Below are 16,725 nucleotides of genomic sequence, written 5' to 3'. Positions count from 1 at the left end.
TGATTTGATCTTTTGCTCTTAGAAGGGAATTTTTAATATATTCTACTTTATATTGATACGGTTTTATACATCTAGACAGCCCTACATAGTTCACTCAGTGCAATCATCTCAGTATGTAGAGAAGATACCCTTGGGCCTACACAAAGAAATGAAACTTGTGATTTGAACATGTCCTGCTTGAAGAAGAAAAGTAGTCTTTGTTGCTCTGCCAAGTAATGTAATAAAAAAGAGCAATGAGGCTCATATAAAAGGTCAGGAAGGAAAGGATTAGTTTTATAGGAAGCACAAACGTTTGTACTAAGAAAGCCCGCGGAAAATCCTGCTCCCCCAATTCATCATTTTTCAGATTATTAAAGCAAAACATTCTCTTTGTAGAAAACTTCGAAAACATAAAATAACAAGAAGGAAATAAAATTACCTCAAATTCCACGACAGAACAAATAACTTTAAAAAAGCCTTCTGAAGATATAATTCACATACCATTCAATTAAAGTCTGTAATTTTATGGTTTTATAGTCACAGAGTTGTACAACCATCATGTCATTTTTAGAAAATTTTTATCACCACCCCCAAAACCGTGTACCCATTAGTAATCAGTTCCCTTCCCTGAGTCCTAAACAACTACTAAGCTACTTTCCATCTCTATAGATTTGCCTTTTCTGGATATTTCATATAAATGGAATCATGTGGTCTTTTGTGACTGGCTTCTTTTCCTTAGCATGTTTCCAAGATTCATTTATAGTGTACAATGTGTCAATATTTCATTCCTTTTTATGGCCAAATAATATTCCATTGTATGGGTAAATCAGTCTCTTCATCCATTCGCCAGTAAATGGACATGTGGGATGTTTTTACTTTTTGGCTATTATGGAAAATACTGCTATAAACCTTCACGTACAAGTTTTTGTGTGAACATGCTTTCATTTCACTAGGAATGGAATTGCTGGGTCATATGACAACTGTTTAACTTTTTGAAGAACTGCTAAACTGTTTTACAAAACAGTTGTACTGTTTTACATTCTCTCTGGCAAATATATGAGAGTTTCGATTTCTTTACATCCTTGCCAAATGTTATTGTCTTTTTTTTTTCTATATTCATCCTAGCGATGAATTTGCATTTCCCAATAACTAATGTCACTGAGTATCTTTTCAAGTGATTATTGTCCATTTGTGTATTTTCTTGGGAGAAATGTCTATTCAGATCAGTTGCCCATTTTTAAATTGGGTTATTTGCCTTTTACTATTGAGCTATAAGGGTTCTGTAATCCCAAACTCCTAATTTATCCCTCCCCACCATGTTTCCCCTTCAGTAACTATAAGTTTGTTTTCAAAGTCTGTGAGTCTGTTTCTGTTTTGTAAATAAGTTGATTTGTATTTTTTTTAGATTCCCTATATAAGTTGATATCATATGATATTTGCCTTTCTCTATATGACTTCGCTTAGTATGATAATCTCTAGGTCCATCCATGTTGCTGCAACTGGCACTATTTCATCTTTTTAATGGCTGAGTAATATTCCATTGTAATATGTACCACATCTTCTTTATCCATTCATCTGTTGATGGACACTTAGGTTGCTTCCATGTGTTGGCTATTGTAAATAGTGCTGATGTGAATATCGGGGTGCACATATCTTTTCGAATCATGATGTTCTCCAAATACATGCCCAGGAATGGGATTGCAGGATATGGTAGCTCCATTTTTATTTTTTAAAGGAGTCTCCATACTGTTCTCCATAGTGGTTGTACCAATTTACATTCCCACCAACACTGTAGGGAGGGTTCCTTTTTCTCCACACCCTCTCCAGCATTTATTATTTGTAGACTTTTTGATGATGGGCATTCTGACTGGTGTGAGGTGATATCTAGTAATTAGTGATGTTGAGCATCTTTTCACATGCCTTTTGGCCATCTGTAGATCAATAGACCATAAGTGCGTGTATTTATTTCTGGGCTATCCTGTCCCGTTGATCTATATTTCTGTTTTTGTGCCAGTACCACACTGTTGTGATTACTGTAGCACTGTAGTATAGTTTGAGGTCAGGGAGCCTGTTTCCTCTGGCTCCATTTTTCTTTCTCAAGATTGCTTTAGCTATTCGGGGCATTTTGTGTTTTCATACAAATTTTAAAATTTACTGTTCTGTGAAAAATGCCATTGGTAATCTGATAGGAATTGCACTGAATCTGTTGATTGCCTTGGGTAGTACAGTCATTTTGACAGTATTGATTCTTCTGATCCGAGAACATGGTATATCTTTCCATCTGTCTCATCCTTGATTTCTTTCATCAGTGTCTTATTTTTCAGAGTGCAGGTCTTTTGCCTCCGTAGGTAGGTTTATTCTTGGGTATTTTTATTCTTTTTGATGGAGTGGTAATTGGGATTGTTTCCTTAATTCCTCTTTTTGATCTTTCATTGTTAGTGTATAGAAATGCAACAGATTTCTGTGTATTAATTTTGTATGCTGCTACTTTATCAAATTCATTGGTGAGCTGTAGTAGTTTTCTGGTAGCATGTTTAGGATTTTCTGTATATAGTGTCATGTCATCTGCAAACAATGACAGTTTCACTTCTTTTCCAATTTGGATTCCTTTTAGTTCCTTTTCTCCTCTTGATTGCTGTGGCTAGGGCTTTCAAAACTATGTTGAGTAAAAGTGGCGAGAGTGGACATCCTTGTCTTGTTCCTGATCTTAGAGGAAATGCTTTCAGCTTTTCACCATTGAGTATGATGTTAGCTGTGGGTTTGTCATATATGGCCTTTATGATGTTGAGGTAGGTTCCCTCCGTGCCCACTTTCTGGAGAGTTTTTATCATAAATGGGTGTTGAATTCTGTCAAAAGCTTTTTCTGCATCTATTGAGATGATCATATGATTTTTATCCTTCAATTTGTTAATGTGGTGTGTCACACTGATTGATTTGTGGACACTGAAAAATCCTTCCACCCCTGGGATAAATCCCACTTGATCATGGTGTATGATCCTTTTAATGTACTTTTGGATTGTTTGCTAGTATTTTGTTGAGGATTTTTGAGTCTATGTTCATCAGTGATATTGGCCTGTAATTTTCCTTTTTTGTGGTATCTTTGTCTGATTTTGGTATCAGGGTGATGGTGGCTTCACAGAATGAGTTTGGAAGTGCTCCTCCTCCTGCAATTTTTTGTAATAGTTTTGGAAGGATGGGTGTTAACTCTTGTCTAAATGTTTGATAGAATGCTCCTATGAAGCCATCTGGTCCTGGACTTTTGTTTATTGGGAGTTTTTTAATGACAGATACAATATCAGTACTTGTAATTGGTCTGTTCATATTTTTTAGTCTTGGGAGATTGCACCTTTCCTAAGAATTTGTCCATTTCTTCTAGGTTGTCCCTTATTGCCACAGAGTTGCTTGTAGTAGTCTCTACGGTCCTTTATATTTCTGTTGTGTTGGTTGTGGCTTCTCCTTTTTTCATTTCTAATTTTATTGATTTAGACCCTCTCCCTTTTTTTCTTGAGTCTGGCTAAAGGTTTATCAATGTTGTTCATCTTTTCAAAGAACCAGCTTTTAGTTTCATTGATTGTTTCTATGTCTTTATTGCTTGTGTTTTTGGTGTCATATCTGTGATAACCATTGATTAATCTGTTGCATAATCCAAGGCCATGAGGGTTTACACTTGATTTTCTTCTAAAAGTTTTAGCTCTTACATTTAGGTCTTGGATCAGTTAATTTTTGTGTATGACTTCATTTTTGGAGAAATAGCTTTCAAGACTCACTTTTCCTTTTCCATATGAACCAAGTGTATGGAGAATGCTATAGTTACCACTACCACCCCCACCCACACAAATTATATAGTATCAATCACTGGGGGTTGTGAAATTGTGAATGAATTAATCCCTAAAAACCACTCCTTTTTATTAAGTTTGTCTCTGCTCCACCTCTTCTGTGATCCTCCTCCCACCCAGACACCTTTTTAATAGGCAACAAGTGTATTTCAGTGAGATGATCCTTCAAAGTATCTGGTCTACCATAATGCTGGAAGCATAAATCTCTTAGACGGTCTTTTCCAACATAAAATAATCCAACAGTCAGAGTAACTGTTAGAAAGATTATTAAGCTTCAGCAATTTCCCTTTACGTTAGGCATTTTTCTAACCTTATAGAGAGGCTTTATGCTTCCATTACGTACAGGACATTTTAAAGGATTTTAAAAAGCCATGTTTAATAGGAAACTTTGTAGACATTATTTTTAAAAATGTGAGTTGACTTTGTGGTGAAACTGTACAAGATCCTAGCTTACCTCTCTTGATTCTGCCATCACGTGCAAGGCAGCCATGAGGTGGCACACTGGTCACAAAGATGGGCAGTTCCCCACTTTTACTTCCTCGGCCCCCAGCTACTGTCATTCCAAGGGACTCGTGTGGTTCCTTCTTTACAGTAATGTGTTTTTCTTGGCATGTAACACACTGGGCAAGATCCTGAACATGACAGGAAAAATTTATTGGATAATGAATAATATATATAGTTGAAGTAATGACAGCTAAAGTAAAAACATAACGTGGCAATTTTAAAGTCATTAAAAAAAAAATCACTATAGAACTGAAAGCAATACACAGTTCTTCAGAGGCCCATGAGCCCTGTGGATCACAATGGCAAACTTTGGACTACTGTATTTTCACAGGACTATATATGGAACTGAAAAACTCAGGACTGTTGACATAGGGGAAGTCAAAGTAAAATAAGCATATCATTTGTATAATTACCTTCAGCTCCCAGATATAAAAGTAGATAATGCATTTGAATTTTAAGATTCTGAAGAGAAGCCAATTAATTTTACTTCCATTTTTCTCCTATATTCTTTGAGAGAAAAGTTGACATAGTATAAAAGTGTGGATTTTACTAACTGCCAGAAGAAAGCTACAGAGCTCTCTTCTGATTCTGACTAACAAGGGTTATTTATCAGAGCACTCAATCGTGAAGCAGGTGCAAATCTACCTTCAAAATTTGTGAAAAGATAAAAGGATGTGAAATAATTGAATTTTTGAAGTTAGCAACAGGGAAATAAATCCCCAGCAAACTATATTCTCAGGAAAAAGCTATTTTTACTGACATTTGTTACTGCTACCTATTACTGAGATACTCCTGGAAGAAAAGGAGAATCTAAAATACCACTTTTCTGAATTAGAATTCAATAAAATCAAGGTGTACATATGCAATACGAATATTAAAATAACATTTATCGAAGGCTTAACTATGTGCAAAAAGCTCACAGCTTTACATGCGTCATTTCATTAATCTTCACAGTGGTCCTGAAAAGTAAGTACTATTATTGGCCCCATTTTATGGATGAGGAAACAACTTAGAGAGGTCATGTAACTTGCCCCAAATCATACAACTGTAAGTTCCTGCATAGGGATCTGAGCAGATGCAAATATATAAACATATGCTTTGCATATGTGCACATAATATGTATACATATTGTTTATATGTACCCACACCACATGATTACTGTCCTGTTAAGTGTAACAGCGGAAGCTAATGTCTCAAAAGGTTTCCAACATTTATCAGCTCTGAGAAAATGTAGATAATAACATTAACAATATCAACAATAGAAATATGAGTTACCTTTACGGAATTATAACATGCCTTTAGTGACATTATTTGAAAGTGTTGACAAATCTGTGAATCAGGCCCTGGAACTGCAGGCCCATCTTCCTTTCTCTGGTCCTGGAATCCATGTACTCTTGAAATTTTATTAAGGGAACTACTGCAATAACAGCCTGGTGTTCCTAGAAAATGTTATGACCCTAGTAGAAAACTTGGAAATGTCTTAAGGCAGTCTCCTGTTTAAAGGTATGAAATCTATCTTAGTATCCTTCAAAATTGGGCAAAACCCACTTTATTATGAAGACAACTCATGTAAACTCAGTCTTGAGTATATTTATAAGCAATTTTGGCTTGCAGGTATTTAATCAATTAAAGGTGGTTGTTTTATTCCTCTAGATGGCGCAGATATATATATACATTATTTTTTCCTCAGGAACCAAACCAGACTTCAAAGATTATACTCAGAATACTTCAAGGAAAGTTCTAAATCATACAAATGTTTATCTAAGCAGCTACTTAAGAGGCCTAGTAGCAGGCTAGCGTACTGTGATTTTTAGTGATGATTATAATCGTCTGAACACGTTTTCTGGTGAATCTGTTTATCTTCCCTAGGAGACCCTTATTTTTCTAAATCAGGATTTTATATAACAAATGCAGTATATTAGTAGCAAATAGCTCACACTTAAAAGTACATTTCGTGTGGCTGTTCCTAACCAAGAAGGGTAGCAGAGCACACAGAGTAAGTTCAGCATTACTATTTAAAACACTGTCACAGAAAGTTAAAGACAATAAGAGCAGCAGAGTTGAGAGAAAAGTATGTTCCCCAAACAAATAAGCAGAGTTCTCTATATGGACGTTGGGATGACTAAGTACAGTTTTAAAAATTGTCTTAAAAGTCATGTCATAGACACTCGTATCTCAAATTATTGTAAAATTCAGTGACATAAAAGGTTCAATAATCAATTTTTGCCTTATATTGTAATTTTAGGAATATATATGTAATACATAAAGTAAGGACAAGCCATTTGAAACTGTTCAAAACTCCAAAACAATAACTCCTTTTTCATCGTCATCATCATGAAGGCAATATTATAGGTTTCCTTCATACTTTCAGTTCAGAAATGAGAACAAGTCTGTGGTTACATTTTCTTAAAAATATTAACTAAACCAAACACCAGTGACAAGTCTATACTTGAGCTCAGAAAACCAGATAAACCTGATGGGCGAAAAGTACTTGTGCCTTTAAGGGATGCTTTCTTAGGGTACCTGTGACATTCCAAAGGTAAGTATTCTCTCAAATACTGTACTTACATTAAGAAGTCATTTTAGCCCACAGGGAACTTCCTGTGGTTTTAAGCAGACCAACAGATGTTTTTGTTTAGTAACTTATAATTTTACTTAAAGAGAAGGACTTTGGAAGCTCATATTTAGCTTATATTTTCACACAGTTGAGTAAACATCATTTTAAAAATCCCAGCCTGGGACATCCATGGTGGTCCAGTGGTTAAGACTCCGTGCTTCCACTGCAGGGGGCACGGGTTTGATCCCACATGCTCAGCCGAAAAAAAAGGAAACAAAAAACCAAAGAAACCCCAGCCTACCAGAAAGTGAGTTCAAATGAAGGAAACAATACCAAGAATGAACTACCAAAAAAAAAAAGAAGAATTAACTACCACCCTTTTTATCTGCAACTAAAGTGAGACAGTATCAAGATGCTCAGCACAGGTAAATGACCTTGGTATATATTATAAAACCGGTAAAATACTGAAGAAGCAGGGAAAATCCTCAACATACAGGAATTTAAAAATATTTAGGGTAGTCTTCCTATACTATTCATATAACAAAAAATATGCTATACATGTAGCTATCGAAGTTTATGAGTTATATGTTTAATATGCACATATCTAATTCTGTTGTAGGCAAGCTATCCAGTTGCTAAGTACAGGCTGTCAATCATTGTCTTCACTATGCTTTTTCAGTTCCATAACCAACTGTCACATTTAAATGAGGAAGCCAAGATAAACCCCACTTTCAAGCAGAGCTAAACAAACCGAAGATTTTTCTGGACAGTCAAACATTTCTCATCAATCACCTGGCAGAGGGTCCTTCCCCACCAAGAAACTCTACTGGTTGAGGGACTGAGGCAATGCAGTCACTCTCCAAGGCAGCAAAACACATTGCGCATCCCAAACAAACACCTAGTGCACTTTCTCCAACAGAGTTAACAGCCCTCCTAAATCTTCCCAGCTTGTAATGATCATCCTTTGAGGGTGGATGAATTAAGAACCACAAACAAGGCACCTTACCTTATGTGAGCTGGGTCTGTTGTAAGGCAGCGGCTGTGCGTGGTGCTGGCTGCTCTGAGTTCCTGCTTCTCGGACAGCGTTTCCAGGCTGGGGTTTCCCTGGTCTAGCAATTGTTAAATTCACCCTCTCGCCACTAGCCTGGAGAAAACACACAGACACGACTGCCAGTCATTAACGATGCTTCTCATTTCACAAAGCACAGGCACTCTTCACCGAGCCAGTGCCTTGCCTGAGGGTGACTGCAGGCACCCGGTGGTCAGAGAAGGGAGCTCTTCTCGTGAGCTCATGTTTTAAGACGTCTACAGCTGAGACGCATGTGCACGGCTCTTGGACAGACTCTCCCCAAGCCCGCTTCCACAACAACCCAGGCAAAGCAAACTGCCCTTGTTCTTTCCCCATGATTTCCTGAAGGGTAACTTTCTTCTGATACTTCTCTGCCCCTTCAAGGTTGGCCTTGGCGTTGTGAGGGAGAGAGCAAAGCAAAGAAGAAAAGAGGAAGAACTGATTCGAAACCTGATTAAAATCCACTGCGACTTTACAAATAAATTCCATGGTGGCTATTTTGGAAGTAATAATCAGTGAAACTATGCACAGCTTTGTTTCTGTTTGCTATAAGTTTGAGTCAAAAATAGGACATCAGCTTAAATAATCCTGGAAAGAATGATTCTAGAGATCCTGTATGAGATTGTACTTATATAAATATTGCACACACACCTGTGTTAATTATCTTATTAGAGGTTTGTGACTATCATTTTAAATTTAGAGGCCCATTATCTATATCCATATATATTTTAAACGTAGATGTACATCTATTTTTAAAAGTTATTTTATCTTTGCTTTTAAAGTACAGGCCTGATTTATTTGAAGGTGACTCTTGGTCATGACCACAATTCCCAATTGCATTATTACTCCTATGGGAAATTATGATGGCCTGCTTTCAAGGAATTGTGGTAGAAAGTGGGGACCTCCCCCATGATTACAGTCAGTAATGTTAAGAAATCACTATTTTCAGTTCTTTCCCCAAGTATTATTGAGATAAATTGACATACATCACTGTATTAGTTTTAGTTTTTAAACTGGAGAATAAGTGTTAATTTTTACGTCCATCTAAAAAACATTTGCTTCTTCAAGCATTTTATTCAACTAAATTTCAAACAAGTTTCTCAAACTAACTGAAAGAAAAACAATACGTGGCCAGATTCCCAAAGCACAGAGTCTGGGTACTTGATCTAAGGGGTAAATACAAAGTAGAATCCTGATGTTGAAAATTCTCACACTTCACATCATTTGATTGCATGGTGTGAAGTGGTGAGACACTCCATCTGTGACTTTACTTCAATGTACATGTACAGAATTAGTTTCATTACTGCTTACTACCTCATAACCACGAAATACTCTAATTAGTATTTCAACTTTTACTGGAAAACCCCTGTGTATGCAAAACCTATTATTAATAGAAACAAATCCTTGATCATTCTAGATTTTTTGAAAGACAAAATTCTGTGCATGTGATGGAAGTGGGCATTTAGGACTTAAATGATGGACCAACATTTGGGTTTAGGCTGACTTTAAACAGAATGCACATCTAATATGTCAGGGTTTCAAACACAGCAAAAAAAGTTCTGTTAAATTCAAGATTTTTAAAAGTGCAAGATGTTCAAATAACAATACGCTTAAGTCATAGTTGAGTAGTACACGCTGATGCTGGGAGTATAAATTGGTATGATCTGATCTTTCTGGAGGGAAGTTTAGCAAAATGTCTTAAAATGAAAACAAAACATGAAAGTCTGTCAATAGGGGAACATTGAGTGAATCAGCTAGTAAAGATCATGATGGGGTTCTACACTTCCATGGTAAGAAGTTCACAACATACTGCTGACAAAGTTGCAAACTCAGAATTTACAAGATAAGCACGTGTGTAAGTATTGTGTAAATAAGCACGTGTGTAAGTATTGTGTAAATTTGTATCTATCTGTGGACATACACACTCAAAAGTTTGTAAGGATGTCCTCCAAACACTTAACATTGATAGAGCCTGGGGTGTTTAGACTGAATTTGATTGTAACTTCTTTTCAGTATTTTATCTTCAGTGTGCTCCTTTTTAGACATGCAATATGTGTTATTTTTATAATCCTCAATAAGACTTCATTTTTTTTCAAAAAGTTGAGCAACTTGAGTTTTCTATAGTCTGGGAAAAATCATAGCACAAAATATGCAACTATTTGCATTATAAAAATCCAAATAAAATATATTATGAAAAATTTTCTACCTGTGTAACTATATTTTCTACATTTTGGTTAGAAATTTAGTAAGGACCATCTATTTAGGAATTAGTGTACTTTAACATTGCCTGAAATATATACAGGCAATATATTTCTCTCTTCCTTTCCATCTTACTGATCGGACTTCTCACTTCAGAAAGTCCACTCGACTTGCCTATTTCTGTTAACAAATCCCAAAAATGGATTAACTTTCTTCTTCTCCCCCTGCCCCCCGCAAGATGAACTTGATCTCAGCAGTGCAGCAGCTGGCATGATCCACAGGTAAAGCTCCTGGTGCCCCGAATGCTGCCTCTGATTTGAGGGGATTTCAAGGCATTCAATTTTTTTAAGCCTCGAGTCTATGAAATAAGACCAATACCTGAACCGCCTCTCAATGCAATATGGCTGTGAGCGTGTGTGTGTGTGTTTCCTTAAGGCTATATTGAACCAAAAAATGGGAGAAAAGGCAGTAGGTTAAAGGGGAGTGAGACGTGGGTTTTCTTAGTGTTAACATCTCATTGTTATTTGATTCTATGTGTGTATATATATATATATATATATATATATATATATATACCTATTTTCGTGACTATCAACCGACCTTAATTCCAAAAGTTCGGTTATATTAACTAATGCCTGGTTTCCACTGGTAGTGTGTGTGGTGCTCGCTTAAACGCTCCCATTTTGCTTCACCCTCGTACAAGGCTGCAGGAGACAGCCACGTTAAACGCCACAGCACGCTGCAGAGCCTAAAGATCTTCTCGGATGGTTTTAACGTATCTGCTTTGATGCTCTTACTAAAAACATGTTTTTTCTCTAATCATGACTACCTCCAGAGATACTGTGAGGACAATGTTATGTGTTTGAAATGCTCTGAATTCCTTCAAAAAAGAAAAAAAAAAAAGGCACTATAGAAATAAGTTGCTCTGAATAAAAAGTGATTTTCCCCCTCATTTTTATGGATTGTGCAGTAAAGGTGAGAGGTGAGTGAAGAGACCAGGTGAGCTACACCCTCGGTGACCACAGCTCCTTGGGGTCTCACCTTCTCCCTTGTGAAGTGTGGACACTGCCATCTGCCACGTGAAACCGTAGGGCCTTTCCTCCAGAAACAGCCCGCCTACAAGTTCATGGGTGTGCACACCAGAAGGGAGTCACCTGGGCTGAGGTTAGACTGGTGTGGACTGTGAAGAATTAGGTAGCTGTGCTTGACTGTCCAACGAAGTCTCAAGCACCCCCTGGATCCCTGTGTCACCTGCTAGTGAGAACCAAGGCTGAGCGACGGCAGGAAGGCTGAGGGTCTGGAGTGGGCGCGACAGGGGCTCACCTGGATGATCTGGGCAGCCAGCTCGGGTGTCCCGTGCTTCAGGTCGTGGCCGTTGACGGCCAGCACCCGGTCGTTGCCGCTCAGCCTGCCGTCCTGCGCCGCCAGCCCCCCTTCCAGCAGGTCGAGGACAAAGACGCCCGGCTCGTCGGTCCTTCGGACGAGTTTGATGCCGAGCTGTTCGGCAGAGTCCCGTTTGTGAAGAACCACCTGGAAAACCTCTTCCGGGGGCGAGCCGCCCACGGGGCGGCTGTGCGCACGGCCGCCGCAGCGTCTCTCCCGGAGCACGGTGAGGTGCAGCGTGCTGCAGGGCTGCGACAGCACGGCGCGGGCGTGGTTGTGGGACACGCTGCTGATGTTGTGGTGGTTGACCTGGAAAAGAGGGTGACGGCCGAAGCGTGACAATCTTTTATCTTCCCAGCTTGTAGCAATGTTCATATAACGGTTCCGAAAGAAACTGACGTTGTGAAAATGATACACAATCGTTAACTTACAAAGACAAGCACTCCAAAGACATTTTAAAACGTACAGAGTTCCTAAAATTAACTTACAGTGACTAGCATTAAGTAGAGAATAGTCGTCAAGATCACAGGCTTTAATGATAGTCTTGAATGAGGGTCCTTGGTTCTGCCGTATAACTGGACAACCTCAGGCAAGTTACAGAACTTGTTTCCTCACCTGTAAAACGTGTTTACCATCCACTTCATAGGGTCAGGAAGTGCACGACTAGACAACATCAGATATGGCAAGTGCTCATGAAAGACTAGTTCTAGTGGAACAGAGACTGAAGTTCTACTGGTTTACAAATTTACTTTTCCAAAATGAAATACACTTAAGCTAGAGAAAACAGAGTTTTAAGGAAAGTGGTGCACTCAAGTATACAGCCTTATATTAGATGAGTGACTTTTACTTTAAAGAAAAGCCGATAATCATAATTCCACTAATTCTTTGGCACACAAGTGTAACATATATCTTATAAGCATAATTTAATACAGAACATTTACTTATTAAACTTTATAACCTTGAAATAAGTACAGTGACTGATCCTTGGACCTGTAACGTCACTGAGAAAATATACCCACCTTCAGTTATTTACCTAGTTAGAGGAATTAGCACAGTTCTTGGTATTTATCACAGTGAGAGCTGCTCTGAATCTGCCTGAGGTGAAAGTGAGGGGGAACCAGCGCTCTGAACATCGGTTATGTGACAGGCTCTGGGTGAGGTGTGATCACCTAAACTCCTTAAATTTTTTTCACATGAAATCTATGTGAAGCAAGACCTCCCCCCTTTCTGTTAATCTAGGGTTGATAGTTTTGAACACTGTTAACTTGAATTTTGTTGATTTTGGCCTGTTGGCATCTTTAAAAATTCAGTCATCAAATTCATAGATGTCATACACAAAGTTGCTATTCTCCCAAGTCTGCAACATCTATGCATTTGGTAGCCATCCAAGCCCTCAATAAAAACACTGAATACAGGGTCAAGCAGAGAATTAAGGCAGTTTCTAAAAAAACTACCCTGACATGAATCCATTAATCAAAAACCATCATTTCTGGCTACTCAGCTAAGAGCTACCTCTCTAGGCTCACAGTTTTCCTTCTTATATTCAGGTATATCACAAATGACTTTACGAAATACCTGGCTGAAATCCAGCCATAGCCGTGTGCAAGCATGCAGCCTCACAGTATCCTTGTGAAGTAGGTGTGGAATATCCCACAGCCGGAAGAAGATTTTTTCCTTCATGAATGTGTGGCGGCTGGCAAAAGTCAGAGAAAGCAGAGACCAGATAAAATACTGTCTCCAGGCTTCGTAAAAATAGCACCAGCAATAGTAAACTCTACCACTTCGGCTAAATGTGTTTTGTACCAAGGCAATGAACGTACGGCTGCAATAATTTTCCTTCAAAACTGAGCAGGCCTCAGTCACTGATGATGGATCAAACTGAAAATACCCACTCTTCATAATGCTTCAAAAGTTATATTATCTTTAATAGTGACACTGATGTAATTTATAACTATTTTTTTTCTTCAAACTGCTCAAAAGGCTACATCACAAAAGGCCTTGAAGGTTATATGGGTCTCCTCTTCCAAGAGGCTATTTAGTAGAATAAGTGTGTGTGTGTGTGTGTGTGTGTGTTTAATGCGGGAAGACCAAAGCCACACCCTGTCACTGCATACAGTTTGCTAAAATAGAAGCACAGGCGGCTTGGCAGCTCTTTGCTCTATAAACCATCTTTACCACTCTTGGGGATTTTCAGATGGGCTCACTGTATTATTTATGTATCTTATACAGAGCTGGACCAGGTAGTAAACCAGGTAGTAAAAAAATTCCAAGTGGCCTTATTTCCCAGCATTTACTTTTGAATGACCGTAAAGCAAGGGGTGTGGCTTTACTTACTGGCTCCAGCATACCAGTCAGAGGCCGAGCAGAAGTCAGGGCCCACAGTAGGAGAGATCCTTTTGAATCCATTAACCAGGTTATGTGTTCTTACTTTTCTTACCAATTTGAATCATTAAACTGGACTTATTAAGATGATCACTACTAGAGATATTAATATGTGTGCCTCCATAAACAATAATAGTGCCTTGGAATTTCTACAATGTAAATTTATAGCTATGAGTTAATTTCCAAAAATGTAGTCAATAATTTCAGATAACTATAATTTTAATTGAGTTGTAAGGATTCAGTTATGTTACTAAACACAATTCTCTAAGATAGAAGAGTAAAAGGCCCGCTGCTGAAATATATTAGCAAATAAAGCCTGAAAAACTATTTAACCTCAATGGTATTCAAAGAAATGCAGATAAAAACGAAGCATTTGGGGCTTCCCCGGTGGCGCAGTGGTTGAGAGTCCGCCTGCCGATGCAGGGGACGCGGGTTCGTGCCCCGGTCCAGGAAGATCCCACATGCCGCGGAGCGGCTGGGCCTGTGAGCCATGGCCGCTGAGCCTGCGCGTCCGGAGCCTGTGCTCTGCAACGGGAGAGGCCACAACAGTGAGAGGCCCGCGTACCGCAAAAAAACAAAACAAAGCATTTGTTTTTACCTTTAGAATTTAGAAAAAGAATGAGTAATATATACAAATGTTAATACCCAATGCTAGTACATCACTGGTAGCAAAAAAGAAAACACAAAAATGAATGTACACATTAACAGAGAGGCTGGAAGTGGGAGAAAACGGGAGAGAGAAAGAACGCTGTACGAGCTGCAGACAGGAGCAACCGGGCTCTCCTGGTCTGGGCCGCCCGGGTGTCAAAATGTCAGGGCGGCCAGCAGACTCGGACTGCGAGCTGGGAAGTCGGGAACACAGGGAAGGTTTTGCCAACCTGGCACAGCCAGAGTACTAATGTCACAAAATGACAGCAAATACAGCATACAGTAAATAGCTATCTTTTACCAGTAAACACAGTGAAGAGCTAGCTACGGGTGATCAGGGAGCTGATTTTATATAAGCGGGACTGGTTACGCTTCCTGTAGCCCCTATGTCTTCTTAGTATTTAGTAAGAAACAAAACCCTGCTAGAAAGCTCAGTCTGTCAGCCTTGCTAAGGGCAATGAAGGAAAGGTTTGGGGCCCGAGTGTGTTAAAGTGGGAATAACACACCGTGAGGGGCAGCGTACAAGTGGGAGTGGAAAAATTCCTAGAGGGTCCAAGTTTTGTTTTAATAAAGGAGATGGCTATTCCCGACAGGATGTTATATCCAAGTCCACTCTTTTACTGATTCAGCAAGTATTTCCTGTGCTTATGACATGCACAGCACTATGAGAAATCTGTATCACAACTGGTACTGTTAGGGTGGCTGCAATCACCGTAGAAAGCCAAGCCCATTTAAATAGTTCACTGTGATTATACGCCAAGAGCTGAAGAGTAAAGCAGTGAACGTTGTCAGTAATTCAAGTAAGGAGAGGTCAGAACGGGCGAGAAGGGCTGAGCAAAGCTCTTAAGGATGAAGGTGGACAAGCCAGCACGGTGGGACAGCCTGGAATCGGGAGTGAGGTGGCAGCAAGAAGACTGCCATGTCTGGCTTTTCCACTGGATTATAAATTCCACGAGGACTGGGGGAGTACCTTGCTCTTAGTTGCATTCTCAGTGGCTAGTACAGTGCCTAGAACATTACAGCTGCTATGCGTGAAGCAAAAAGGAAGGGTTAAGACGAAGATGACAGGCTGTGCAAGGGACCACAGAGGACCGTGAATATGAATCAGTCTGGGTGTGACGCTCTAGTCACACTTTCCCAAGGAAAGCAGAGTTACAGATGTATTAAGCTGGCAGTGATTTTGTCGGATTGAAGAGCGGAGAGCTGGGCGGCAGGAACGTCTGGTGGGGTGTGTACAGAGTTAGACACAGCAGTGGGGGCCTGGACTGAAGAGGGAGCAGGGAAAGGGGGAGTGAGGGGTGGGTGTCAACACATCATGGTGAGGACCAAACAACGAGGGAGGGAGGAGTCCTGGAGCTTGGGTTCCTAGAAGATAGTTTTCCTTGTGAGTATTTCTTCTCTCTCCTTCTGGAGGTTACTATTTGTTTTAGCTTCAACTATCATTTACACTTGTATGACTCAAATACCCAGGCCAGTAGCCACAGAAGTCCAGTCCCATACAGCAGAATCCTCCCCTCCTTCTCCCCTCAGCCCCGTGTGCCCTCTAAGAAAACAACACCTTGTCCCAAGCTAGTTCTTTTCGGGGAATAGCTGTTTTTTCTTAAATATCATCTTCTGACAGAGAAGGTGAGGGTAGCACCAAGGGTTAACGAGTGGAGTGCACACTAGGGAGCCAAGGAGACAGGTATGGTTTCTGAATTCCAGCTTAAATCCCATGGTATAAATTGTAACTAACCAGTGCTGCACGGTCTGTCTTTTCCAGATGGTAGTAATCAGTGTAGTAGAGGAAGGTAAACTAGACAATGCAGGCGATGGGTGGATGAGAACACTGGACCTGGGATCAGAGGATGTCAGCATGGGTGGGACGGCTCTGAACCAGCCAGCCCTGCAGACCAAGCCGGGAAGAGCCCAGCCGGCCCCAAGAGCCCAAGCACTGCAAGCACAGCCACATGCGGGACTGGAAATAAAGTAGGGAGAAAATCTACATTCCATGCATATGGGGAAACAGGAGAAATTACAGATAAATTCTGACTTGTTTTGCATATAATAGCAGTAAAACTAACCTATATACAACTCAAGTTCCACAGTACCACAATGTTCTGTTTTTTTTTTTTTTTTGCAGTACGCGGGCCTCTCACTGTTGTGGCCTCTCCCATTGCGGAGCACAG

The 16,725-nt window shown here is 39.6% G+C and overlaps 1 protein-coding gene across 3 annotated transcripts in view; it reads right to left on the bottom strand.

Moving 5' to 3' along the window:
* The window catches only part of LNX2 (ligand of numb-protein X 2), an 89,058-nt gene that overhangs the window by 14,213 nt on the left and 58,120 nt on the right, over nt 1–16,725 (bottom strand). For all 3 annotated transcript variants that reach the window (XM_029210189.1, XM_029210187.1, XM_029210188.1), the window contains exons 5-7: nt 11,468–11,836; nt 7,883–8,020; nt 4,270–4,447 (exon numbers count right to left, since the gene is read on the bottom strand). In XM_029210189.1, the coding sequence (XP_029066022.1) occupies nt 4,270–4,447; nt 7,883–8,020; nt 11,468–11,836 (685 nt within the window). The remainder of the gene's footprint in view (nt 1–4,269; nt 4,448–7,882; nt 8,021–11,467; nt 11,837–16,725) is intronic.

Source organism: Monodon monoceros, unplaced genomic scaffold (assembly GCF_005190385.1).
Source record: "Monodon monoceros isolate NGI ecotype Baffin Bay Population unplaced genomic scaffold, NGI_Narwhal_1 Super_Scaffold_8, whole genome shotgun sequence".
Lineage (NCBI taxonomy): Eukaryota > Metazoa > Chordata > Mammalia > Artiodactyla > Monodontidae > Monodon > Monodon monoceros.
Note: the sequence above shows the minus strand (reverse complement) of the source record. Positions and strands in the feature narration are given on the sequence as shown.